The sequence below is a fragment of the Acomys russatus genome, chromosome 3, assembly GCF_903995435.1.
Source record: "Acomys russatus chromosome 3, mAcoRus1.1, whole genome shotgun sequence".
Taxonomy (NCBI): domain Eukaryota; kingdom Metazoa; phylum Chordata; class Mammalia; order Rodentia; family Muridae; genus Acomys; species Acomys russatus.
The window spans coordinates 34,940,999-34,966,898 of NC_067139.1; the positions used below are offsets into that span (position 1 = coordinate 34,940,999).

The following is a 25,900-nucleotide window of genomic DNA, read 5'->3' on the forward strand; positions in this document are numbered from 1 at the left end:
GGGCATCGTGCCAAGTGTCCCTCTGGGTCTCCTGTCCTCTGCTGTTTTGCAGAACCATGCTTAGAGTGAGATAACAGCTCATCAGATTAGCTGCTCCTGCTTGCAGGAGTCCAGCAGGGCCCAGTCTGTGGACTATGACACAACCTCAGAGAAGGGGGCTGTGATGGGGGTCATTGGACCCTCAAGTGATACTACAGTCACCCCTCCCAGTTGTTTGTACCTAATTGTGTGCTAGTTGCGCATGGCTTAGGGTCTCACGAAGGGGCCCCGAGTATGTGAGCTTGGGAAGACTGGAGAATGAGGATTGTAGCTGCGTAGCCATGGGGAAGCCGTCATCCATGCTGGCTACTGACCTTCTAATGCAGCTGCTACCCATGGACCCCTCACCATGTTCTGTAACTAAGCCTAAGGAACTCATCGGTCCCCTAGGGTGAGTTGTGGTGGACTCAAAATTCTTTGGGGCCCTTATGAGGAAAGGGGAGATGATGTTTATGTCTCCCCTGGGGCGGAATTTTCACAACATCTGCTCACTGTTGAGGCTGATCATCAACTAAAGAAAGGGTTAGATACTTAGTTATTTACTATGTAGGTGAAACCAAAGACAGAAAGACGGCCATATCAGATCTGTGTCACAGTAACTAACCTAGTGGTTTCCAGTCCAGGGCACCTTTGCCTCAGGAACAGTGGAGGGCAAAGGTACTGCCAAATAGTATCTACTGAAAGAGAAGTCTCTACTGCCATAAACACACATAACTAAAGACAGCCCCTCTGTCAAGACTGCTGCAGCTGAGCAGCTCTGAGATGATACTGTAAAAGGCTCTGGAGAAATCCGTGGGTGGGGTGGGGGGGGGTGGGGTGGCAGTGCAGCTGTCTTCATATGTAAATAGAGGGTGGAGAGGTGTCTTAACCAGATGTGGAAGAGAAACTTCTCATCCTCCAAGGAGCCCAGCACAGATGCTGGATGGCTGCGGCAATGTTTGTGAACCCCTGGCCCAGACCAAAGAGATCTAGGCAGCGGCAGCAACCTTGTTGTTGTTGCTTTTTTAAAAGGAGCCTGTACAACATCAAGTCACGTGGGAGAGAATCAGGAAGATGTGAGCACTCTGGAAATACTGCCAAGTAGGAAGAATGCTTCAACTGAATGTCCTCCGTGGGCAAATATTCATATACTTATTTTTATGATCCTCCATGAAACATCAAGAGCTGGCTGCCACAGTTCCATTCATACCTCCCACAGCCCTGCTGATGTGTTTAAAGGGATGTCATCTTGTGATGATGGACTGTGGAGAAAATGGAACTGAGGAGGGGGAGACAAACAGCCAAGGACAAACCTCTAAAATATCACTTCATATTAAAAACTATCTGCTTGGTCTGGGCGGTAGCTCAGTGGGCCAGGAGCTTGTTTTGCAAGCACAGGGGCTTGAGTTCACTCTCCAGCACCCATGCAAAACAGCTAAGCTTAGTGGCGCATGCGTGTGTGCAGTCCAAGCACCGAAGAGCCAGAGACGGGAGGAACTTGGGGCTTGCCAACCAGCCAGACTAGTCTATCTGGCAAGCTCTAGGTTTAGTGGGAGACCTGTTTCAAAAAGAATGAGATGGAGAGTGAAAAAAACCTGAAGCTGACCTGTGGCCTCCATATGTCTACGTGTGCAAGCATCCACACGAACTTGCACGTGTGCACGCACGTTTCCTTACCACTAGGGCCTTGCATGTGTAACTTACATCCTAAAAGGCCCCAAGAGAGTGAGAGATTGACAGTTTTCTGACAGGCTCTCCTGCTGCCTCACTGCTGTAGAGCTACCTGTACAGCTATCCTGGCTCATTCTGGGTTCAGGTGGAGTGAGGAGGAGTAGAGGTGGGTGGTTTGTCAGGACGGGGGTCTTCTTAAATCTTTCTCGAGTCTACGCTTTTGTAAAGCGGCCCCACACACTTGTTAATGTCAAACTCAGAAAACTTGGCAGCATTGAACTGAGAAGGAAGAACAAGAGTTGTCAATGGTGTGGAGGGTGCTGGAATGGTCTTTGGCAGCGGTCCCTCCCCACAGTCAGAGGAGAAGAGCTCAGACATGCCATGCCGGCCACAGTGGCAGGTACAATGAGTTCCGTGGCATCCAGAGGAGCCCATGACTCAAGTAATGTTGACTCTCCAAGAGGCAGGAATTATGGAGCTGCGAAGGCTGTGTGTGGCCAACACTAAGCAAAACACTGGATCTCTTTGTCGAATGTCCTTTAGGACTTTGGTTGGTTGGTGTCCTAGTCTCATTTCTGTTGCCATGATACAATATTTTGACCAAAAAAAAAAAAAAAAAAAAAAACCTAGTGGAAAAAAGGGTTAATTTGGCATATAATTCCGGGTTGCAGCTCACCACTGTGAGGGAAGTGAAGGCAGGAATTTATGGCTTCACATCCAGTCAGGAGCAGAGAGAATAATTGCTCGCACCCTTACTTGCTGGCCTGCATGATGTTCATACTCAGCTAGCTTCTGTTACTTAGAGAGTTCGGGCCGAGGAGGTGAAATGCTGATACACACATTTGGAGTGAGTCTTCTCAACTTGATTAACTAGAAAAACAATCCCCATAGAGATGCCTAAAGGCCAACCTTACCTAAAGGCTTCCTCAACTGAAACTCCCCATGTTGTGTCAAATTGACAGCTAAAACTAACTAGCACATTTGTTTTTTGTTTGTTTGCTTTTTGTTTTTTGATTACTTAACTTACTTATTAGATAGAGTCTCACTCTGTAGTCCCCACTAGCCTGAAGATCACTGTGTAACCCAAGCTGTCCTCCAACTTACAGCTACCTCTTCCTTCCGAGTGCTAGAAGCAGAGGTGTGTATCACCATACATGGCAAGAAACTGAATGTGTGAGTTTGACATCTTAGGCAGAAGCTAATGATTGCAGAACAGAGCTGAGTCTTGCTTGACTGGTGGCCAGAAGGCAGGTGGCCATCTTATACGGCAGCTTGGGTAAGAGGATGATGGGATAGCAGGATGAGGTCCCAGGAGGGCACTAAGGGTGACAGCACTAGAAAGATATACATGTGGGTCAGGGACTTGGTGCTATTCCTGTTCCAAGTTGGAGCCCAGGATACGCCAGGAGCTGCCTCTGCACCAAACTGCCACAACCACGGGCAGCAAGGTGCCTGCTCTCTCCAGCCAGCACCTGCACTACCTGTGGTGTCAGAAGCCAGCTGGTCAGAATGAAGCGGGCTGCTAGGCAGGGAGAATGCCAACACTAAGCTTCTTCCTTTGAAAGGGGCTTCCTGCTGGGGAGGGAGGCTGCAATGTACCATGTGAATTCGTGATTCCTGAGGCTGTGGGCCATGGTAGGGACAGGGAGAGGCTAGCCAGAGGGGACGGAGTTACATCGAGCTCCCAGAACTGGGTCAGCTATAATATGCTGCATATTTCAAAATAACTGAAAAGGAAGGATTCTGAAGATTCTCACTACAAGAGTAAAAAAGGCTATTAAAGTGATGACTATTTGAGAAACACATTCAATCATCTGCCTCTGTAAACAGATCAAGGCATCAACTTGCCACATTATAAGTCAGTTACAAGTGAATGATGCACTGGGGAGATGACTCAGCAGGTAAGGGTTCTTGCTACACAAGCATGAGGTCCTGAGTTCAAATCCCTGGGACCCATGTAGGAAACCAGGTGTCATTTAATTTTTGCACACATTTTTAACCCTAGAGCTGTGTGATGGAGAAGGAGGAGGGATCCTAGGGGCTTGTTGTCCACCAGCCTAGGCAAAAAAAAAAAAAAAAAAAAAAAAAAAAAAAAAAATGAGCTCCAGGCTCAGTGATAGACAGAGAGACCATGCCTCAAGAGAGAATGGTGGAAAGTGATAGAGCAGGATGCCTGCCGTCATCTTCTGTTCTCTGTGTGTCCACAGCTCAAGTACTAGCATATACCACATACATGCATGTACACAAAAACAGTAAACAAATGAGCAGTAAGTTGACTACTTAGCAAATAGCAAGACCCAAGGAACACCTAGTGTGTCCCTGTCCATAAAACCCCTGGCCCTGGCCCCCAGCACACCCAGCCCTGTTCTACAGGGAAGCAGAAAAAAGCACCAGCTGCTGTCCACATTAGCAACAAACTAATGAGTTAAAGAATGTGGTTAACGTCCAGGCAGCTCATGAAGCATTTGAACGTGGTTGTTTTAGTTGGAGCTACTAGGGAAGTAAAGCTCCACAAAGAGAGTCAAGAGGACACAAGGGCATGTAGGGACAGGAGCAGCCCCAGAGTGGCCGCTCGGCCAGTGTGGTTTTTGGTGGCTGAGGGAGGCCTGAGAGTGGTAGGGGAAGGGACAACATGGCCCCTGGAAAAGAGTGTGAGGGTAAGGACAAGGCAGAGGGGCTCAGTGGCACTGTGGTGATGTCCAGCACGCTGGACTTAAGGCTCCCATCAGGAAGAGCAGGTGGGCTAGAGGGAGTATCTGGACCACAGGAGAGGGAGAGACAGCGAGCATCCCACAGAGGTGAGGAGTGGGAGATGACAGGTGAAGGGCACAGGCATGAGGTGAGGCAGGGACAGCAGGCAGAGGTCATGGACACAGGGTGGCTTGGAAACAGTGACTGAGAGACTACAGAACTCTGGAACATTCTACATTGCTTAGGCTCTTCATTGGGAATCTCAGCACCTGTCTGCACAGGGCAGCATGGACAGCATGAGAGGAACCAGCACGTGTCATTGGGGTGGCAGGAACTGTAGTGCCTGAGGCCCCTGGGATTATCAAAGGTCCCTAGAGGGTGCAATACAGAAAAGCTGAGGAGTGCCAGCAGTGGAGGGTGAGATGGGGTGGGGAGCAGTGGGAGGATTTGGCAAAGAGAAGGATGTGACAGGGTGGATGGGCTAAGAAGAGAAAGCTTGCCTGTCACTGTGTCAGGGCTGAGATGAAGTCTTAGAAACTGGTCCGACAAAGGACATTTGATAATAGTCAAATGTTAGGAAAAACCCTATGGAACTGTGGGGCTGCCTCAGGGTATAGTGTCAGGACACTGTCACCTGTGCCCACATGGCATCTTTGGCGTGTGCGGCCACACAGAGGATGACTTCAGAGACTATAACTCCATGTGACGTGAGTGTGTGTGTCTATATGTGCTCACGCTGTGCTGTGTATGTGTGTGGTATGTGTGTATGCTGGGCTAAGTGTGATTGTGAGGTGAGCTTGTGTATGGTAGGTGCATGAGCTGGCTGTGGTAAGTGAGACATGTGCTATATGTTATGTATGTGTGGTGTGTGTGCCAGTGGTATGTGATATGTGTTCATGTGATATGTACCAGTGGTATGTGATATGTGTTCATGTGATATGTACCAGTGGTATGTGATATGTGTTCATGTGATATGTATCATGTGGTTTGTGATGTGTGGTATATATTGTGTGTGTGTGTGACGTGTAGTACATACACGTGGTATGTGTGAGATGTGTGTTTGCAGCAGGTTGTGGGCAGAGAAGGTAGTTTGGGAACGCTGAGAGGGAAGTGTTCTCTGCAGAGGAAAGGAACCCCTTTGTCTATTTTTTCTCAGACGGCCAGCACTTTTTATTTAAACACCCTTTGAGCACTCTGGATGGTCCTGTGCATCTTTTTTTTTTTTTTTTCATTGACAAATGGATCTGAGCGTTTGTGTCTCTTCTGCTGTGTTCCTCAGAGGCAGTGTCTTCCTATTTCCAGCTCTTCACTCACCTCCAATGACTGACTGCTTATCTGCTATGCAGTGGCAGTGGGGTGGGGTGGGGGGGCACTGAACCAGTCAAGTGCCTGGATGTGTCTCTTAGTCACACCCAAGGCCACCAGAGAGGGGACTCTGGGTAGATGTCACTATTTATAACTCAGGGAGCCATTTGCTGCTCTTTCTGCCCCAGGCGGGAGGTGGGAAAGCCTGTGGCGATGAGCGATGGCCATGCTCTCTGAGGTGTGTCTACAGCACTTGCCTACACAAAGTAGGTTCCATGGGCTTAGGCTGTAGCTCAGTGATAGAGTGCTTTCCCAGCATGTGCGGAGCCCTTGGCTACACCTCAACATCATATAAACCACATGTGCTAGGTCATGCCTCTGATCTCAGACTGGGAGGTGGAGGCAGGAGGATCAGAACCTGAAGGTCATCCTTGGCTACATACTGAATTCAAGGTCAGCGTGGGCAACGTAAGACCCAAGAGACTGAGTGGGGTTATAGTTTTTCTTAGTGTGGTCCGGGATGCCTGAGGCCACCTAGAGCTTTGAGTTCTTGCTGGTTCTGCCCTGTGTTCCACTGTCCACACTCAGGGTATGCCCTTGAGCACCGTGTCAAAAGACTACTGTGTGCTTCTCTTTTTCTGTGTATCTTCTTAGAATTCCTTTCTTTTTCTACCAGGACAAAATACTAGTGAACGGGGATCACCTTTGCCAAAGGCCATGGATTTGGTTAACTAACCACAGGGTGTGTACTGGGAAACTGGAAATTAGGTAACAGAAAGGGCTGTGCACCAAATAGAGCAGTGTGTCCAATCCCTTAGAGAGGCTTGTGTCCCTGTGGGGAAGCTTCTGGAGGGCTTAGCCGGTGTCCCTTACTGTTTGGGTTCCTCATGGTGCCGCTCTCATCTTTGCTCTCCCCAGGTACTTCTCCACATAACTCCAGGAATTCTGAAGGGGCCTAGACATGGCGGGCAGTGCGGCAGACAGTGCCAACCACCTGCCTTACTTTTTTGGCAACATCACCCGGGAAGAGGCTGAAGACTACCTGGTGCAGGGAGGCATGAGTGATGGGCTCTACCTACTACGCCAGAGTCGCAATTACCTGGGTGGTTTCGCTTTGTCAGTGGCACATAGCAGGAAGGCACACCACTACACCATCGAGAGGGAACTTAATGGCACCTATGCCATCTCCGGTGGCCGGACCCATGCCAGCCCGGCGGACCTCTGCCACTACCACTCTCAGGAATCTGATGGCCTCGTCTGCCTCCTTAAGAAGCCCTTCAACCGGCCTCCGGGGGTACAGCCCAAGACCGGACCCTTCGAGGACCTGAAGGAAAACCTCATCAGGGAATATGTGAAACAGACCTGGAACCTTCAGGTGAGTCTGGTGGGCACTGCTCCCTGAGACCACGGAGCCCTGTGAACCCATCCAGAATCCTGGGGCAACAGTGCTGTTTAAGTGGATTTTCCAGCATCTGCTACATTCCAGGCGCCTGCATGGCCACGCCCCTCGCTGCCTTTGTTCCCGCTCCATCTGGGCATGTGCTGAAAGGAGAGGCCTCACTAGCCTCCTCCCTTCTCCAGGTGTGAGAAGGTCCTGTTTTCATTTTACTCTGGTGGTGGTGGTGGTGGTGGTGGTGGTGGTGGTGGTGGTGGTGGTGGGTGTGTGTGTGTGTGTGTGTGTGTGTGTGTGTGTGTGTGTGTGTGTGTGTGTGTGTGTCTGTCTGTCTGTCTGTCTGTCTGTCTGTCTGTCTGTCTGTTTCCAGGTCTGCAACATGCATGTGGAGGTTGCAAGGTCAGTCTCTCTTCCACCATTTGAGTCCCAGGAACCAAACCCAGACGGTCAGGCTCAGCAGCAAGCACTTTTACTGCTGAGCTCTTGCTACCCGTGACCTCACACACATCTTAAGGCTTCTTGTTTGTTAGAAAGTGATTAGGTTTTCACACAGAACCCAGTTTGAGTAGACAGCTGTCTTGGAAGGCTGCATTCTCTGAGCCCGTTGGTATAGGACCTACATATTCAAATTCTTGTCTGGCTTTTCAAGGGTCCATCTCTTCACTCCAAAACATATTCCTTTATCTATACACTTGAAGACGAAGACTTGCATGTGTATCTTACTGGTTCCCTCATTTTAGTGACTAAATGAGGGAAGGATGGGTGAGTGGAAGGGCAGAGTTTGGTCCTGATTTGCTGCATAGGACCTGGGTCAGATCAGGTGTAACTTCTCCCTAACCTCCCCCCGCCCCCACTGCAGGGCCAGGCTCTGGAGCAAGCCATCATCAGCCAGAAGCCCCAGCTGGAGAAGCTGATCGCCACCACTGCCCATGAGAAGATGCCCTGGTTCCATGGCAACATCTCCAGAGATGAATCAGAGCAGTCAGTGCTCATAGGATCAAAGATCAATGGAAAATTCCTGTGAGTGTCATGCCATCGCCCTACCTCCTACTTCTAGGCCCCCTCACCGAGAGGTTACAGCTTCCCCATTCATAGAACCCAGGTGGCCTCAGGGAGGTGTCACACATCCCCATCTATCAACAATGGGACTTGGTGTCCCTTGTGACCCAGAACTTGTTTTGTCTAGTCTGACCATGAAGTGTGACATGGTGCCTAAGAAAAAATGCTGTTTAGTTTGTTATCCAACTTGGTGGGACCAGCAGTGCTTTGGGCTGGGGATGTTTTCTGATGGGGGATACTTGCACATATGTAATGAGATGTCCTGAGATCTCATCCGAGCCTGCACTAGAAATTCATTTACCTTTCAGGAACACTTTATGCTCATACTCTCTAGGTACTTTCTTGTGTGTGTAGGTTTTCCTGCTCATGCATGCACATGTGTGTGCACATGCTTGTGGAGGTCAGAGGAGGACATCAGATGTTTTTGTTTGGTTTTGTTTTCTTTCTTTCTTTCTTTTCTTTTCTTTTTCTTTTCTTTTATTTTTTTATCTTTGAGACATTGTAGCCCTGGCTGTCCTGGGCTTGCTTTGTAGACCAGACTGGCCTTGAACTCACAGAGCTCTGCCTGCTTCTGCATCCTGAGTGCCAGGATTAAAGGCATGTGCCACCATTCCCGGCTGAGATCAGGTGTCTTAACCTTTGCACCACATTTATCTTAATGTCTCTTTCTTCTTTACTACTGTGTGTGTGCATGCTGGTGGGGGGAGTACATGTGCCACGGTGCATGTGCAGAGATCAGAGGACAACTGTCATGGGGTGAGTTCTTCCTTCCACCTTTCATTGGTCACTAGGCTTGAGTGGCAACCACCTTTTTACCCAGAGAGGTTAGCTCGCTGCCTCTCCCTTCCACTGTGTGTCTTGAGACAAGGTCTTTCACTGAACCTGGAGCTTGCTGACTTGCTGCCCCCAGAAATCCACCTGTCTATACCTCTCCAGTGCTGAGATTATGGGCACTCACTGCCAAATCCAGATTTTTACATGGGCCATTAGGATGAGCTTAGGGCTCCATGCTTGTGCTGCACGCATTTTACCAACTGATTCACTGTCCCAGATCCCTAGCATCAAGGCGATTTTCCCCACAATATTTTTAGTGCTTTCAGAGTAGAGGTCCTCAACCTTAATTCTGCTTCAAATGACAGATGGGGGGCACACAGTGTGGTGACAGAACAAGAGTAAAAGGGTGCAGGTTGTTTACTCAGATCTGCCCCCAGATGTTGGTCTTGAATTGTGCTTGTGCTTGGAAGTGAGTGCTAATGCAGGCATTCAGGAGCAAACCCTTGGGAACAGCACACACTGGACCTGAGTCTAGCAGTCTGAACACAAGTGGGTCTGTGAGCTTCAGTCTGGGCAGCTCAGTAATGTGAAGGCTTGTATCCTGGTTTCCAGGCCTGGGCATCTGCAGTGGGTCAGTGTGAGCCTAAACTCAGAAAATCTTGGAGCAGTGGTAAAGCTGGGCAGAGTCTGTGGTCTAGGAAGGCCAGGAGCTGTCCTTGGGTGGGTAAGCCTTTTCCTTCTAAAGATGTATCCGCCAAGGTGGTGCTATGGGAATGCCTGTATTTGTTGTTGCTCAGAGTGCCTACACAGAGGCCTGCTGGGACTCTGAAGAACCACCAGCCCGTTCCTTCCAGTGAAGCTGTAGCCTCATGGTCAGGCACACTGATCAGCAGCAGGCTGTCTTCCTAGAAATCCAAGTGTTTCTCTGCATTTGCAGCTAGCTAGAGTTTTCCTCTTACTTCTGATATATATATATATATATATATATATATATATATATATATATATATATATATATATATATATATTTTTTTTTTTTTTTTTTTTTTTTTAAGTATGTTAGGGGCTGAGGAGATGGCTCAGTGGCTAAAATCACTGCCTGCTCTTCCCAATGAACTGGGTTCAGTTCCCAGCACCCACATGGTAACTCACAGCTGTCTGTAATCCCACTTCCAGGGGATTCACCACCCCCTTCTGGCCCCTTCATGAGCCAGGCATGACTTTGGTGCACAGACATGTTTAGGCAAAGCACTGACAGATATAAAAAAAAAATTAGTAGTAAAGTGAGAATTATCTTTAGATTATCTTAGTCATTTATTAAAGAAAGAACAGAGTAGCCCAATGCAGTGGACACTAGTGGCTAGAATGTGATGTTCCATGGGACAGAGGCCTGTCACGTAAGACTGTAGGAGAAGGAAGAGTGTCTCCTTGTGTAGATGCCTAGCAGAAAATTTTCCTAAGGTCCGTCAACACTCCATTTTTGAGCAATAGTTTCCGGCACAAATACCCCAGGGCGGCAGGTGGCATCGTGACATGTGGAGCACCCAGAAGGTACACTGACCCCTCCAAAAGGCTGCTGCCCTCCTGCTGGCCGGAGCCTTTGTTCTCAAGCTCTTTGGGGAACAGCTGTGGCAGCATGGTCTGTACTCCTGCTTCCTTCCCGGGGACATGTATAACCCATCTCCTACTCCCCTGCGGGAGGGCCTCCAGCAACCTGTCGAGTCAGCTGCACAGGCGTCCCATGCCTCTTCATGCCACATCCACCCCAACACTGGGCCTTGCTGTTTATCGCGGGGCATTCTCAAAGCTGGTGTGTGTCCACATCAACTGCTATCAGAGCTCAAAGGATGCAAAGGCCTCATGGACCAGGGACCAGGGTGTCTGTTTCCACAGTATGCTCACGATCCCTTTGGGAGTGGGTCATTCCTTTGCTTTATGTTGCAGTCACCTAAAGTCCCCTTGTAGACACAAACCTCTCAGACACTGCCCCCGCACCCCTGCTTATGTTGTGGACACTCCAGCTCCACTCCTTCCCAGGCTCCCGCTACACCTGCAGGGCTTGCTCATGCGTGGAGAAGTGGAGAGAGTACTTCAGCTAAGGCCTTACTTCAGGTAGTCAAAAGCAGAGGTCACACATGGAGACTGTGAGACCCTTCCGCACACCCTACCATCAGGTCTGTTTTAGTATCTAACTCCAAGGTACTGCCTCCCTCTCCCTCCCCCTCACTTCTCCCACCTTGAGCTTATGATCCTCCTGCCTCTGCCTCCTCAGTGTGGTCCATCAGCCCTAGTTTCTGCAGCACTGGGGATTGAACCCAGGGTTTCATGCACTCCAGGCAAGTGATCTACACGCTTGGCTACATCCCTGGCTCTGCATCACTGCCTTGAGGAATAAATAAAGATGCATGCAATCTCACAGCCCAGTGTGTGTGATCAGCATGGGTCTGGGTTTTCTCTCTGTGGCTTCTATATGATTTCTCCATCGTTAGCATCACGGCATTCTCCTGACTGGGGAATCGAGTGGCTTCTCTCGGTCACTGCCTTGTGGCTGCCTGACTTCTTAGAGAACCTAGTAAGCTCAGCTTTGTCGGCCTTGTGTTTTCCACTCTTTTCTTTCATCTGGATGTATGAGCAAGGCATGTAGACTGTGGGAAGTTGGCCAGTGGTACCGCCTGTGCCCCAACCCTCCCTGTATCTGGATGGGGCAGAGTCTGCCCTACAAGACAAGATGAGCCTTCCAAGTGAGTCCAGGTTGCCCCAGCCCAGCTGCATCTTCCTTCCATTTGTTATGTGAATAACAAGTAGTCACATGTTATGGGAAACTGAGTTAAAAGCTCCAGAGAACTCTTGGAAGCCAGCCCTGGCTGCCAACCCATAGTCCCGTTCTCCCGGGACAGTGAGCCAAAATTGAGGGAGACCCTGGACTTGATTGAATAACCCCAAACTAGCCCTCTTACAGTTCATTTTGTAAAATGTCCCTTACTTCCAATGACCATCCACGGTGTAGAATTTTTAAAGCCAAAACTGGATTACATTTACAGCTGACTGTCCTCAGAGGGGCCACCTCACCCAGGAACACCGAGCCTGCCTGGAACAGCCAGGGGTCTAAGGCAACTGTTGGCTTCCTCCTAGTCCCCTCTCTTTTCCAGCAGATTTCTTTTTGTTCATATTTTCCTAAGGAGTAAGTCTCCTGTCATTTGCTATATTCAGCATAATCCCACCCCTCCCAGTCAAACATAGGTAGAACCTCCATACAGAGGCACAGAGCTCCCAGCATGCTCATGGCCACCGGGGCTGCCAAAGTCAGTTCTGCAAGGGTCTGTGCTCATGCACACAACGTTTGAGCAAGGTGAGGAGGCTCTCTCTACACTAAAGAAAGTGACAGCCACCTGCCCCTCACACTGTTTCCTGCCAGCCATCTGCTCTGTGATGGAGCTCAGGGATGGCCACACTGCCCTAGGAGCTGAATGCCACCTGGTGTATACTTCCTACACGTGGGATGCCACTGTGACAGGTGAGACCACCATCACCACATCCTGCAGCTCCACTTCCCTTTACATGAAGGAATTCATGAGTGAACAAAATCATCAGGCCTTCAGCCGGAGTCCGCAGGAGCTGCTGACAGAACTGCACAAAATATAGGAGTCCCCAGGGCAGCTGTGGAGGCAGCAGGCTACCGTTGTGTTCCCAAGAGCCGTCAATTTCATATTTGTCGAGTCATCGAGGCAGGAAGTCACTAAACTGCTGTTTGAGCCACAGTTCCTATTTTCTGACCTTGGACATATGTTGTGCAAAACCAAAAAAAAAGCACGGAAACGGTTGTTCATTCAACAAGAGAGTCACGAGTCACGTGTCTAACTAGATCTGTAGTAGGCAGCCAGCGTGGTGGGAGCTGGGGTTCTGTGACCACGCACACAGGGCTCCCCTCCCCTCCTCATTGTGCTTTCTATGTTGGGGATGATGTCATTCAGGTCCACATGCTACATGTGACATGAAAACATGCCACTCTCTGCCGTGGTGTCTCATAAAGTATGTGTCTGCCTATGTACATATTCATGAGTATGTTTGCATACGTAGGGAGGGGCTCAGAAGTCAACTCTCAGAATCTATTGCTCTTCACCTTATGTTTTGGGATGGGGTCTCTCGCTGAATCTGGAGCCCACTGATTCTGCTAGACTGGCTGGCCAGCAAGCCCAGAGCATCCCTGTTTCTGCCTCCCCAGTCCCTGGACTGCAAGTACACACCATTCCAACTGGTTCTTTGATGTGGGCTCTGGGGATTGAACTAACGGCTTCGTGCCTGTGTACTGCACACTTTGCGGGAACCATCTCTCTAGCCCCGTTGTCTACTAGTATAATGACATGTGCTATGGCTGCTGTTCCTTTGCATGTTTACTCCTCATCATTTTCACTCATTCTGGGTGCCTTGGGAACAGGGACTGGGCTCTTATCACAAACCGCTGTAATCTGAGCCTGGACAACAGTGCCTCAGTGCAAGGAACTCTCAGAGCGGAGAAAGAGGAGGTTCGCTGAGAAAGGGAGTTTCCCAGCAGAAGGAGTAACTGCAGAGCTCTAGGGACCTAGTGTGGCCAGAACATGTTGTGTGTGACCAGCTGTGGGAAGGGAGGTGGCCAGACCAGATAAGAAGCTCCTGTGATATAGCTGACCATGTGACATTTTGAGAGGGAGAAAGGACTACTCCCCGGTCGGGAGGAGGGAAAGTGGGAAGGGAAGCAGGAGGAGGCAGGGGAAGCAGGCGAGTAGGAGGAAGGATTGTAGGGCCAACCAGGCCGTCCCAGTTAGAGAGCTTGGAAGATCATTCTATGGTGCAGTGGTAGTGCTCAGCGGTGATCTCTACTGGCATCTGGGGTTGAGGTCCTGCCTAGCAGAGGGGACAGTAGAATAGTGGAATTAGGGAAGTGAACTGTGAAGGCCTGGACTCCAGCAGGAGACGTAGGAAGTTCAGCAAGGCACCTACAGTTCCAGGGAGAGTGTCCTCCAAGAACAGGCCATTACAGCCACGGCAAATGAGTGGTTCCGGCATTATGGTGAATCCCAGGTTGGCATCACCGTGGGAGAGGACGTGAAGCCAAGCGAGGAGGTCCCAGCAGAGCCATACACCATGAATCAAAGAGTGGCCCCAAGTGACAGTACATTGGCTGGGTGGGAGAAGAGATGGTCCCACTATTGTCTCGTGATCACTTGCTGGGAGGGGGCGCTCTGAGGGCCCCCTGGGAAGGAGAGCTAGACACCCAGCTCTGAGGTGGAACCGTCAAAAGATGTTTCCAGGGAGCAAGAAGAATGCTGTTCGTGGAATGCCTGAGTGACGGACAGATGTGAGAATGAGGTGGGGGCGGGGCTGAGAGATTTCAGAGAGGAACCCCAGGGGATTTTGAGGCACCCATGTGGACACTGAAGATGAGAGATGTGCGCTGTGGGCTGAGCTGGCTCGGGAGTTCAAGATCAACCCTGTCACTTGGAGTCAGGATGGCCTTTGGCACTTTGCTGTGGTCTTTTCCATTGTGCATGATCAAGCAGGACCCCTACATGTGTCCCTCTCTCACACAGTTCTTTAGTACTGCGGTTAAATGAAGCCCCAAAGAAGACCTTACTCCCTGTATTCAGAGCAGAGTGTGTACACAAAGGGGTGAAGCCTGGAAGTATCTCTCAGACATACGAGTGCCTCTTTGTGTGCGAATGTGTGTGTGCATACACGTGTGCACACAGACCTATGTGTCACTGAGGGATGGGCAAAGTATGCTTGGAGGGTCCCCAGCCCTTGAGCTGTTAGTTCCCTGGGTTTAGTTGGCCACTTGGCAGTTCACATTTCTAGGTTCTCAAATGCTGCCGGTGGTGGTTGTAGTGGTCTGGTGGCCTTGCCTGGGTCTCTGCAGAGGCCTGATGCCTTGGCTGCTTGAAGAGCGGCCATCATTTGAGGTTTTCATAGGTCTGTTACCATATGTGGGGAGATACTCCTCCAGCCAACCCAAGTGCTGCAGTATTTGTCTGGTGAGGTAGAGTGACCCTTCAACTGTATGAGAATGCCTGAGAGACCTGCTAGAGGGGCTAAGGAGGAGCTTCGTGATGGAGCATTCACCCAGGGGTACAGAGCCCTCAGAGCCCTGTCTCCTTGACAAGCTACTAGAAAGTGAACTACCCAAGTGGACTACCAAGCTTGCAAGGCAAAACTTAACTGCGTGTTAAAAAGGAAAATAGACACTGGGCAGATGGCTCAGTGGCTATGAGCTCTTGCCGCTCTTCCAGAGGACCAGATTTGGTCCTTAGTACACACAGCAGCTCACAGCCTCCTGAAACTTCAACTGTGGGGGATCTGGAGCCCTTCTCTAGCCTCTGAGGCCACTGTCATCCATGTGGCACTCACTCTCACACACAGACACGTGTACACGTAAGCAACTATAATAAAAAATAAATCTTTATGAAAAAAAAAAGATTTTAAGTTGGAGAAAAATGAAATGGGTGAACCTTACATCTGCTTTTACTGAGGGAAACTTGAGAGAACAGTGAGCAACTTAGGTAATGAGACCATTCTCCTGCCACCGTGAGCTCCACGGTGCAGACATACTCCTGAGGCCTCATTTCGTGTCTGAGCCCCTTTTTATTTAGTAATAAGATGAAGGGACTACCATCGCCCCTTTTATCCATGGCTTCATGGTCCAGGTTTCAGTTAGCTGTCATGAGCTAAGTCTGCAATTGCTAGATGGAAATTTCCAGAAACAATTCATAAGTCGTAACTGTGCTCACTCTGAGCAGCATGACTGCCTCTTGTGTTACCCTGCCCCATCTCATGTGGCACCAGGTGAAAATTCTATGTCCTAAGGCAGCTCATCTTTTTCATGTGTGTCCACCCTGTATATGCTATCCACTCACCAGTAACAGTGCAGTCATCACGGTTATTGGTTCCTGCCAAGCTGTGGCCACTATGTTAAAGCCCTTGTTTTACTTAATAATATCTCTAGAGGAAAGATGCTGCTGCTGCTGAAGGAAGCTATGCTTAGTAGGGCACTTAGTAGGGTGCTTAGTCCACTTCTCTGCAGTATCAGGCATCTACTGGCAGTCCTGGGGAGTCCTTGTAGATAAACTGTCTGCTGGTGATGATCTGGGTCTTGTGTTCAGGGCTGAGTAGGTGGTTGTAGACCCGCATTTCCCACATCCGTGGGTCTTTCCGATCAACCCTGAAGAGTGTCTACTTCCCCCTTGTCCATACTCTGCCCTTCCCCATGCATAAGCCAGTCCTTCCTTGAGAGGAAGCGTGCCGGGCCCCCTCACTGTGGCTTCCCCAGCCTGTCCACTGCCTCTCCTGTGTCACATGGGTCCTGTCACCATGTTTCTTGTCACTAACTTTTGCTCAATCTCTGGCCAAGCTGTTGTTTTACTTACTCATTAATTTTTGAAGTTACTTATTCAATGTCTGGAAATTATATTTGAAGTAGAGGTTTTTTTCTCTTTCAATATTGTTTCTTGACATTTTTAGGAGTCATTGCTTGGTAATTTTTATGGTTCTAAAATTTATTTCTCTGAATGTTCCTTGCAGAGCTCGTTTATAGTCTGAACCATGTGGTTTTAGTACTGAGCATGCCCTGGTATATAATCCTCCATTCCTCCTGTCTCTCTTATTGGATGCTCCTTCTTCTTTTAACTCCTGTTTGCTTACATTTAGAGTGCTCTTTTTGAGCTTGTGTTTATGAGGAGGCTGTGTACTCCCTGCTGGGAATGCTTTCCTCCAGGGTTTAAGCGGTTACTGCTGGCCTGAAAGTCAGTTTCTGCCCACTGCAGTGCTGGCAGAGGTGTTTGACCTCAACCCCCACTGTGTGTGTGTGTGTGTGTGTCTGTGCATGCATGTACATGCATTCAGGTGCACATGAGAGTTCATATAGAGGCCAGAGGTCAAGCTTACATTCACTTCACAGGAACCATCCACATCGTCCCTTAAGACATGGTCTCCCATGCTTGCTCAGCCAGCACTTTACTGACTGACTTCCCCAATGCAAGCCCATGCTTCTGCTTTTATTTGCCAAACAGTTCTGCCTCCCCCCGCTTCAGCTCCCTTCGTGTTCTCCACATACACTTCAAAATTACTTCGTGGGCATAAAAGAAACCCTTTTCTTTGGTCATTAATGAATGACACAGTGGCTGTTGTGAGCCTCCTGTGCCACTGTGAATGCCAGGTTTATGACCGTGTTCCCACCCTGCCATGGTGGATCAAAGCAGGTCGTTTCATTTGATCTGTGTGGCTTTGCTGCCAGGCTCATCAGCAACAGCATCATAGCCAGGCTGAAGGAAAGATTCAAAGACAGCCATGGACTGACGTCAGTATTAGGTCATTGATGCTGCTCAGAGGGCCCGGGAAGCTGGAAGAGGAGCCACAAAAAGACGAGGATCAGAGGGACAAAGAGAAAGATGCATTTCGTGTGTGTGTGTGAGTAAGCCTCAGGAGGATTTCCTCAGGAGCTTCCGCCTAGTTGTTGAGACAGGGTCTCTCACTCGGACCTGGAGCTTGCTAGTTATGCTAGGCTGGCTACCCGGCAAATCCCAGAGATCCGCCTGTCTCTGCCTCCCCAGCTGAGGGATTACAAACACAAACCCTTACACTTGGTTGCTGTTGTTTGCTTTAATAGGGATTGAACTCAGGTCATCGTGGTTGCAAGGTGAGCATGTTACCTACTCTATCACCTCCACAATGCAGGGAAAGACATTTGTGAAAAAGTGTTCCAGATGATGCACGTGTGGGGAACACATACTTGGCATGCCCCAAATCTGGTTTGTTTTAGGGACTGATCTTGCTTTCGGGGTCTGCACAGAGGACACGCAGTGTGCCTATGTGTTGCCAGTTCAAGGTGTTGGCAGGCCCAGTGTTTCTGTATGAGATGCGACTTTCTCCTCAATTCCCACCTCCCTCTTTCCTTAGCCCTCCTGGAAAAGCTACTATTCACTTTCAGCTCAGAGAGAGGATCGTTTTCCTCTCCTCCCCTTCCCTCCCCTCTCCCCCTGCCAATTCAGGATCCTTCCTCCCCTCTAGACTCTGACACCCCACCAGAGATGCCTCTGGACAATAGCCACAGAGGCTGACTAGCCTGTGGGCTGCAGTGTACCTACTGCTCTGTTCTTTCCATAGCAGATGCAGAACATCTCCCTAGAGTCAGAGAGAGGCGACCTGTGGTGTCTCATCAACTCCCAGGCCCTGGCCTTACCACCACCCACACCTTCTCTTGCCCTGGAGAGCACACAAGAGTGGAGAAGCAGAGGGTTAAGCCCTTCTGGCAAGAGTAACACCCTCCTTTCTCACCTCTGTGAGGGGCAGATACAAGGTCTGTCTGCTGAGCCACAAACCGAGACCTGCCAAGGAGCAACAAGGTCCCTAGTAAGGCAGTTAGCACAACATCCCAGCATAAGTCTCAGGGCATCACCCTAAGACTGGCACTTCATAAGGTAAGAGGAAACTAAAGATCCGCTCACTTACTTATTCCAAGGAAATTGCCAGGTGGAAATAGTCTCATGCCAAGTCACGGAGACCACCAAGTCAACGAGGTGGTGTTCTTGTAAACCTGAGGATGTGACTGAGTTCAGTCCCCAAAAGCCACATGCACACTTGTCACCCTAGCACTGGGGAAGAGATAGGAGATTCTCAGGAGCGTGCTGCCCAGTTCAGTTAGAGACCTTGTCTCAAAAAGTAAGGTGGAAAGCGGTGTCAGCCTCTGACTTCAGCATGCACACACACACACACACACACACACACACACACACACACACACAGACACACACACACAGGGGTGGAGGAGCGCTAAACATTAAGTCAAGAGCTTCTATGGCCAGTCTAGAGCCAACAGAACCCAGATCTATCACAAAAATTAACTTTGGAGCTCTCTTCAAAGACCTGGGCCAGTATGACACCATGACACACACCAGGTCTTTGAGAAACAGGAGGCAGCCAAGATGGAAGGTAGGCAGCAGCTTCCTAAGCGGTTCTCCTGCTCTGAGTTAAGACAATCCCAGCCAGCTCCGTCTGTAGCCTGCAGATACCCGAGAATGGTTGGGCCGTTGGTGTGGCCAGCCCTTCTGGTCTTCATCACTTAACAGATGCTGAGCCTGTGGGTTTCCCGTCTCGGCCTCCATTTCCTCCCAGCTACCACGTGCACTGCTCAGGGTGTGTGTCCAGGAGGTAACCACAGCTCTTGGCTACCTGTTGCCTGAGGGGAGCTTGGCATCCAATACTCTCCCTTTGGAGAGTTTTCCAGAAGCAGGAGTCCGAAAAGGAGAGGTCATCTCCATTTGCTCATATCTTTCATCTGTTTTTACTGTGAGATACTAAATTCCCCAGAGCTACCCAGGCACAGTTTAATGACTAAACATCAAGTAATTACCACCTATATCAAGAAGCAAAATACAACCCAAGTTGCAGACAGCCCTCCCCCAACCCCCAGCCACCCATCCCCCCAAGGAAGATGCTTTCTAAGACCTGTGTTCGTGAAGTGTTTATACCTCTTTTTCTTTTTTCAGCTTTACCATCAAGATGTACATCTCTAAATACAGTCCTTCACTCTTGCCCTTCTGGGTCATTGTGTATGTGGAGTCAAGATCAAGGTGTATGCTTACATGGGGGGGGGGGGTGTGATGTGCATGTGTGCACACAGCTGCACATGTGCATGAGGAGGCATTTGTGTGTGGAGGCCGGAAGCTGATATGGGGTGCCTTCCTCTTATCACTCTCCTTCTAGTCTTGAGTCAGGGCCCCTCACTGAACCTGGAGCTCACTGATTCAAATAGGCTGGATAGCACACGAACTCCCAGGGTCGTCCTCAACCACCCTTGAAAATGTGAATCTCGGGGATCTGAACTCAGGCCTTCGTGCTTGTGTGGCAAGTGCCTTGCCAGTGGCACCTCTTCCCCAGCCTCAGGACGGTTTCTGTTTCTGACACTTAGTGGTGCTCTGTGTAGCTGCCACTTATTCACTTTGTTGTTCCAGCTCTTTCTATTGTGTGAATGGATTTGTTTTAGGACTTGACAGTTTACTCAGTAGCTTGTGAACACTGAGATTGCGTGCAGTTTCTGACAAGCATGGAGAAAGCCAGTCTGTCCCTCCAGCACACCTTCTGAGGGGCTCACAGTGGAAATGTCATGACAATGTGGACCAGCAGAAGTCTAAACAATGTGTAATAGCAAGTGCTGCTGACATGGAGGAATACCCTCCTGTGCTACCTACCAATCCACGGTTGTCATGGCATTTCCATTGTGAGTTCAATCTGGATTCCCCAGATTTCTCCTGGGGTCAGATACAACATGCCTCTGGATGTCTGCCAAACTGGGTACCTGTGGTCTGCTGTACTGGGTTCCTTTGTTTAATAGCAGAACACTGCTATGTTGCCTAGGCTGGCCCTAAATTCCTGACCCCACCAACCCTTCTACCTGGGCATGGTGTGAGGTGACCTCCAACAGGTACAAAGGAGATTGGAGGCTCAAAGTCTCAATGGATATTTTCCGTACCATCAAATAGTTTTCCCCAATACCGCAGAGCCTGGGGCTTCCCTTGTCTGCCTAAGCTACAGAAAACCAACCAAGGCCCGAGGCCAGATAGATTAGTCAGTACACGTTCAACACAGATTTAGACATTGGAATTGAGGCCCCATCTTTATTTCCATGACTCTGGGATCACAGGCGTGAAGGACTCTTAGTGAGAAGAGTGGAGTGTAGGTGTGTCTTTCGGTCATCTTTCTCCCCAGACCAGCTCTTATAGATATGTGTACAAATTCCTCATGTACTGACATCTCTGTGCCTCTTGTTTTGGTTTGCCTTATCCTTGAGGCAGTGTCTCCTATACCCCAGACTAGCCTCCAGCTCACTGTGTAATGGAGGGTGACCTTGAGCTGCCAGTCTTCCTCTGCCCTCTACTTCCTGTTGGTGGCATGATGGGTGGACATGTTGTGCCTCTTCCCCCTTCGTTCTTTCTTCTCTCTCATCTTTTCTGTCTCTCTGTCTCTGTGTCTCTCTGTCTCTCTCTGTGACTCTGTGACTGACTCTCTGACTCTGTGTCTCTGTGTCTCTGTCTCTCTGACTCTGTGTCTCTGTGTCTCTGTCTCTGACTCTGTGTCTCTGTGTCTCTGTCTCTGTCTCTCTGACTCTGTGTCTCTGTGTCTCTGTCTCTCTCTCTGTATCTCTCTTTGTCTCTATCTCTGTGTGTGTCTTTCTCTGTCTCTCTGTGTGTGTCTCTCTCTGTGTCCCTCACTCTTTCTCCGTCTATCACTATATCCTATGTGTGTTAATGTGCATGCCTGTGCATGTAAATGCAGGTGCCTGAGGAGGACTTCCAGAGTCTTCCTCTATCGCTTTCCATGTATTCCTCTGAAACACAGTCTCTCACTGACCCTGAACTCACTGCTTCAGCTGGGCTAGTCAGCCCGTGACTCCTAGCATCTGCCTATCTCCAACATCTGTCACTGGGCTTAGAGGCACATGTGGCCATGTCTAGCCTGCCTTCACAGCAAGTGCTCTTACCCGCTGAGCCACGTCCCCAGACCCTCACATATATGCATGTACACGCATTATTCTCCCTGCAAGCTCGTGGTGTCTGTAACATAGAGCCAGCACACAATGTGAATGACATCCCTAGTGTCCATATATGGTATTTTATTGTGTGGTTGGGCATTACCCAGTAACCAACAAGGCTTTAATCAGCCACATGACTATCTAAAAGGAGCTGGCACCTCAGGGTGCTGGTGACTCACTGTAGGAGGGAGGGGCTGTTTCCACAGTGGTGAAATTTCAGAATAGGCATCTGCAAGGACCAAGAAGGGTCTTCTACCGTTCACCAGCTGCCCTGAGGGTCAAAACAGAAGCCTGGAGGGAGCCCTGCCCACTGTGCCAGCCAAGCACCATTTCAAAAAAGACCTCCCCCCACTTGCAAGAGATAGGCACGGCAGGAGAAAGGGAAGTGTGGTCACATCCGGTTCCAAGGCCCAGCTCAGCCTGAACTGTGGCTGTGGCCATGGCCTTGGCATCTTGTTCCTGGAGAAAGCAGTACAAATTGCTTCCCCATTTGCAGACCCCTTCCCCTGTCATCTGGGACCCAACTGAGCTCTTCCCAAGTTGGATACATCGAGGTGTTGCTGAGTGCTCTGAGGAGTCATCTTCTGTGTTTTAGCAAATGCAGAAGCCACAGAGACCTCAGGGACTCCCAGACCACACAGATGGGGGCCCAGGGGACTTACTGTTCCCCAGGCTTCATGATTAGAAGAGTGTGGGTTGCTGGAAATCGAGGAATGGCTTGGCTGGAGAGAACTGAGATTCTGAAGTGGAAGAGTCACTTCTCTTGTTGCCATGTCAACCTGGATCACACTCTCGCTGGGGCCTAAGCTTTCGAAGTACCTCTTCCTCCTGTCATTATAGGAGGGTGTCAGGCCTGCTTTGCACATATATCTGGGTTCAAGGGTACACCTGTGTGTTTTCACTCGGCACAGGGAGTCCGGAACCCTACTTGTAGTTCATGACAGCAGTGAAAATGATTTCTTTCCTCAGTTCATCTATAGTGGCCTACTGGGCCTTGGCCTGTCTCTTTTGGCTAACCTCGTATGTCTACCATTCTCTCTCAGGCAGGGAATGTCACCTACTAATATCAAATGGTGTTTTAAACCTAGCCCTGGCCCTGGGAAAAGATTAAGAAAGAGAAGAAAACCATGGAAGTAGAAGCATTCATAAATCTTTCCTGTGTGCTCCAGAAGATTCTGTTAAAATGACCACTAGATCCCCCCATCTGCACCACACCTGCACCTGTAGTTAAAAACTAGAGATGAGTCTAGGAGCTGCATGGATACCCCAAAGCCTGTGCCTGTTGCCCTGAGCTCTTTTCACTGATCTCCAGAGATCCACAGGCCTGCTGGACCTTGGCCATGTTCCATCTCTAACTCTTAGCATTTCCTTTTTGGCTGGCGCACTGGCTCTGGTCCTGGGCCTTCCTGTGGTTTGGAGGTCTGGTGCTGCCTGCCAACTGCCTGCCAGCTCACTGGTTCTGGTGAGCTCCGGCTGCCCACCAGGGCCACCAACTGTGGCTAGGGTGCTGCTTCCCAGGTCAAAAGGTCAGAGTAGAGGGTAACATGGTGTGTTCGCTCTCCCAGGATCAGAGCCAGAGACAACAGCGGATCCTACGCTCTGTGCTTGCTGCATGAAGGGAAGGTGCTGCACTATCGCATCGACAGGGACAAGACTGGGAAGCTGTCCATCCCCGAAGGGAAGAAGTTTGACACCCTCTGGCAGGTACCTCCTTGCCCCTCTCAAACGCTTTCTTTGCACACACACTCTCTCTGTGCAGTCTCTGTCTATCTCTATGTCTCTCTATCTCTGTCTCTCTTTCTGTGTTTGTGTTTGTGTGTGTGTGTGTGCGTGTGTGTCACTCCTCTCTGTCTTTCTCTGTCTGTGTCTCTGTCACTCTCTCAACACTGTCTTTGCACACATATACTCTCTGTGAGGTCTCTGTGTCTCTGTCTCTCTTTGTCTCTGTCTCTCTAGCTCTGTTTCTCTTTCTGTGTATGTGTCTCACTCTGTTTCTCTTTCTGTGTATGTGTCTCACTCTCCTCTGTCTCTCTCTGTCTGTGTATCTGTGCCTCTGTCTCTGGCTCTCTTTCTTAGAACGCATACACACTCTCTGTGTGGTTTCTGGTCTCTGTCTCTCTCTCTCTATCTGTCTGTCTCTGTCTCTCTTTGTCTCTCTGTCTCTGAGGGCACAATGCAGGCCCATAGGGCTGCTAGTTCTAAAACTCTTAGAAACAAGAGGAGGAATGAGGCTACCTGTCCCATATACTCCATCAAGCCACTTTCTCAAGGACTTGTTTGAGAAAGTTGACACAGAGATCATCATAAAGGCAATGAAGCGGCAGAGGTTCCCATTGCCCGTCTAGAGCCATTAAGTCTTTGGTGCCTCAAGACCATGAGTTTCAGGGCAGTGTTCAAAACTTAACAGAAGGTTCTGCCGTAAGGGGCTAGAATAATACACACACACACACACACACACACACACACACACACACACACACACACACACACACATCCTACCATCACAAACGACCAAAGAAAGAGCCTAGGGGCTGTGACCAAGCTGGTTCTAGAACTGAGAGACACCAGGGTAGACACTCAATTTCAGGTGACCCCACAGTGGGTAGCCAATGTGGGGTATACCTTCCTAGCTGAGCCCCCACAGGAAGCTAAAGCAGTTTAGAAAGCAAGTTTACTCTTGCTGGGATCCAGACAGCTGCCTGTCCAGGAACACAGCTCCGCAAAGTGTTTACTCTCAACCTAGCTGTCAGTAAACCTGGAGGCAACTCAAGCACGCAGGAGCACCCCCACATTGTTTGCCCAGCTTCCCACAATTGCTACTCTGTGCATTTTGCTCCCTTAATTTGGCATCACGATCACATTAACTGTGGAGGCAGAAGGATTGAAAGTTGAAGGCCATCCTCAGGTACTGTAATAAATCCAAGGCCAGCCTGGGCTATATAGCAAAATCCTATCTCAGCAAACAAACAAATAAATCAAAGGACGAGGTGGTGGAGATGGCGTGGAGACCCCAAGTCCCTACCGTATCACTTTTTGGGTGTGTATGAGTGCTTTAAGTGTTAATTTGACACAATCTAAATCACCTGAGAGGAGAGTCTCGTCGAAGGATCAGGTCGGTGAGAGCATGCGCATGCCTGTGGGGATTGCTTTGATTGCATTAATTACTGTGGGAAGACTCAGGCCATGGTAGGTGGCGCCTTTCTCTAGGCTTGAGTTCTAGTTTGTGTAAGAGCGGAGAGTGTTTAACTAAGCAGCGGGTACGAACAGCACTCATTCACTCTCTACTCTTGACTATGGATGTGACCAGCTGCTTCAAGGCTAAAATGGTTGTTGGCTCTACCCAAGGACGTCCTCGGCCCTTCCCCCACGTGCCTTGTGGAAGAGAGCGTCTGGGGTTTCAATGGCTTTAATGCCCATGTGGGCTGTGACTCTGCCATGGTCTCCTTTGCTCTCCCTGTTAACCACCTTCTTTCTTGCTTCTCTTGCAGCTAGTGGAACATTACTCTTACAAGCCAGACGGGCTGTTAAGAGTCCTCACAGTACCATGCCAAAAGATCGGCGCACAGATTGGTGAGTAACTGGGACAGCCTAGGCTCTGGTTTGGGGAAACTGGTCACTGTCAGCCTGGTGTCAGATTCACCTGTTGCAAACTCAAGCAGGTTGAGGCTTTGATTTTACCATGTGATTAAACCTTTGGGGAAACTGGTCACTGTCAGCCTGGTGTCAGATTCACCTGTTGCAAACTCAAGCAGGTTGAGGCTTTGATTTTACCATGTGATTAAACCTGATGTCACTTCAATTCTAGGAACCATTATTGAAAGATAACCAATCACTGTAACTTAAAAAAAAAAAAAAAAACCTAGTGGATTTTAATTGCATATGTTACCGGGGTGGTGGCACACACCTTTAACCTCAGCATTAATGAGGCAGAGCCAGGCAATCTATGTTGAGTTCAAGGCCAGCCTGGTCTATATAGTCAGACCTCATCTCAAAAAGAAAACCTTAATTGGATGTGCGGGGAAATCCAGTAAAAGAGAAAATTCCTGGTGCTGAAAGTTTACAGCCCCCCCCCCCAGTCTGTTCCAGTCACATTGGTTGATCTGAGAAGTACAAACAGAACAGTCATTGAACTGTGCCATGGCATATTCTTCTTGCAGGCAACCCACCAAGCCCAAATGCCCATCCTGTGGTAAGTATTATTAAAGGTGCCTCTGCTGGGGAAGCAGTGGTATCTGATCACAAGAGAAAACCCAGGATTTAGTTAGCACAGGACCTGTACTCCAAGCACATCCCTGAAGACTCGGGAACTCTCGTGAGTCTGGGAAACCGTCAGCCTGCTATTCGAGGCATGTTTTCACAGTGTTGCTGGCTGGCTGGCTGGCTTTCTCTCCATTCTCTACAGACTGAGGAGGAAAGGCCACCTGTCGCATGTA

General features: G+C 49.5%; 1 protein-coding gene across 2 annotated transcripts in view; it reads left to right on the top strand.

Annotated features, from left to right (window-relative positions):
- The window catches only part of Syk (spleen associated tyrosine kinase), a 52,537-nt gene that overhangs the window by 6,866 nt on the left and 19,771 nt on the right, over window positions 1–25,900 (top strand). Inside the window, exons 2-6 of one of the 2 annotated variants that reach the window (XM_051171291.1) lie at window positions 6,926–7,060; window positions 7,938–8,098; window positions 23,033–23,171; window positions 24,956–25,037; window positions 25,625–25,656. In XM_051171291.1, coding sequence (XP_051027248.1) covers window positions 8,016–8,098; window positions 23,033–23,171; window positions 24,956–25,037; window positions 25,625–25,656 — 336 coding nt within the window. In that variant the 5' untranslated portion in view covers window positions 6,926–7,060; window positions 7,938–8,015. Of the gene's footprint in view, window positions 1–6,625; window positions 7,061–7,937; window positions 8,099–23,032; window positions 23,172–24,955; window positions 25,038–25,624; window positions 25,657–25,900 lie in introns of those variants that run through there. The other variant, XM_051171282.1, reaches the window with a different exon arrangement.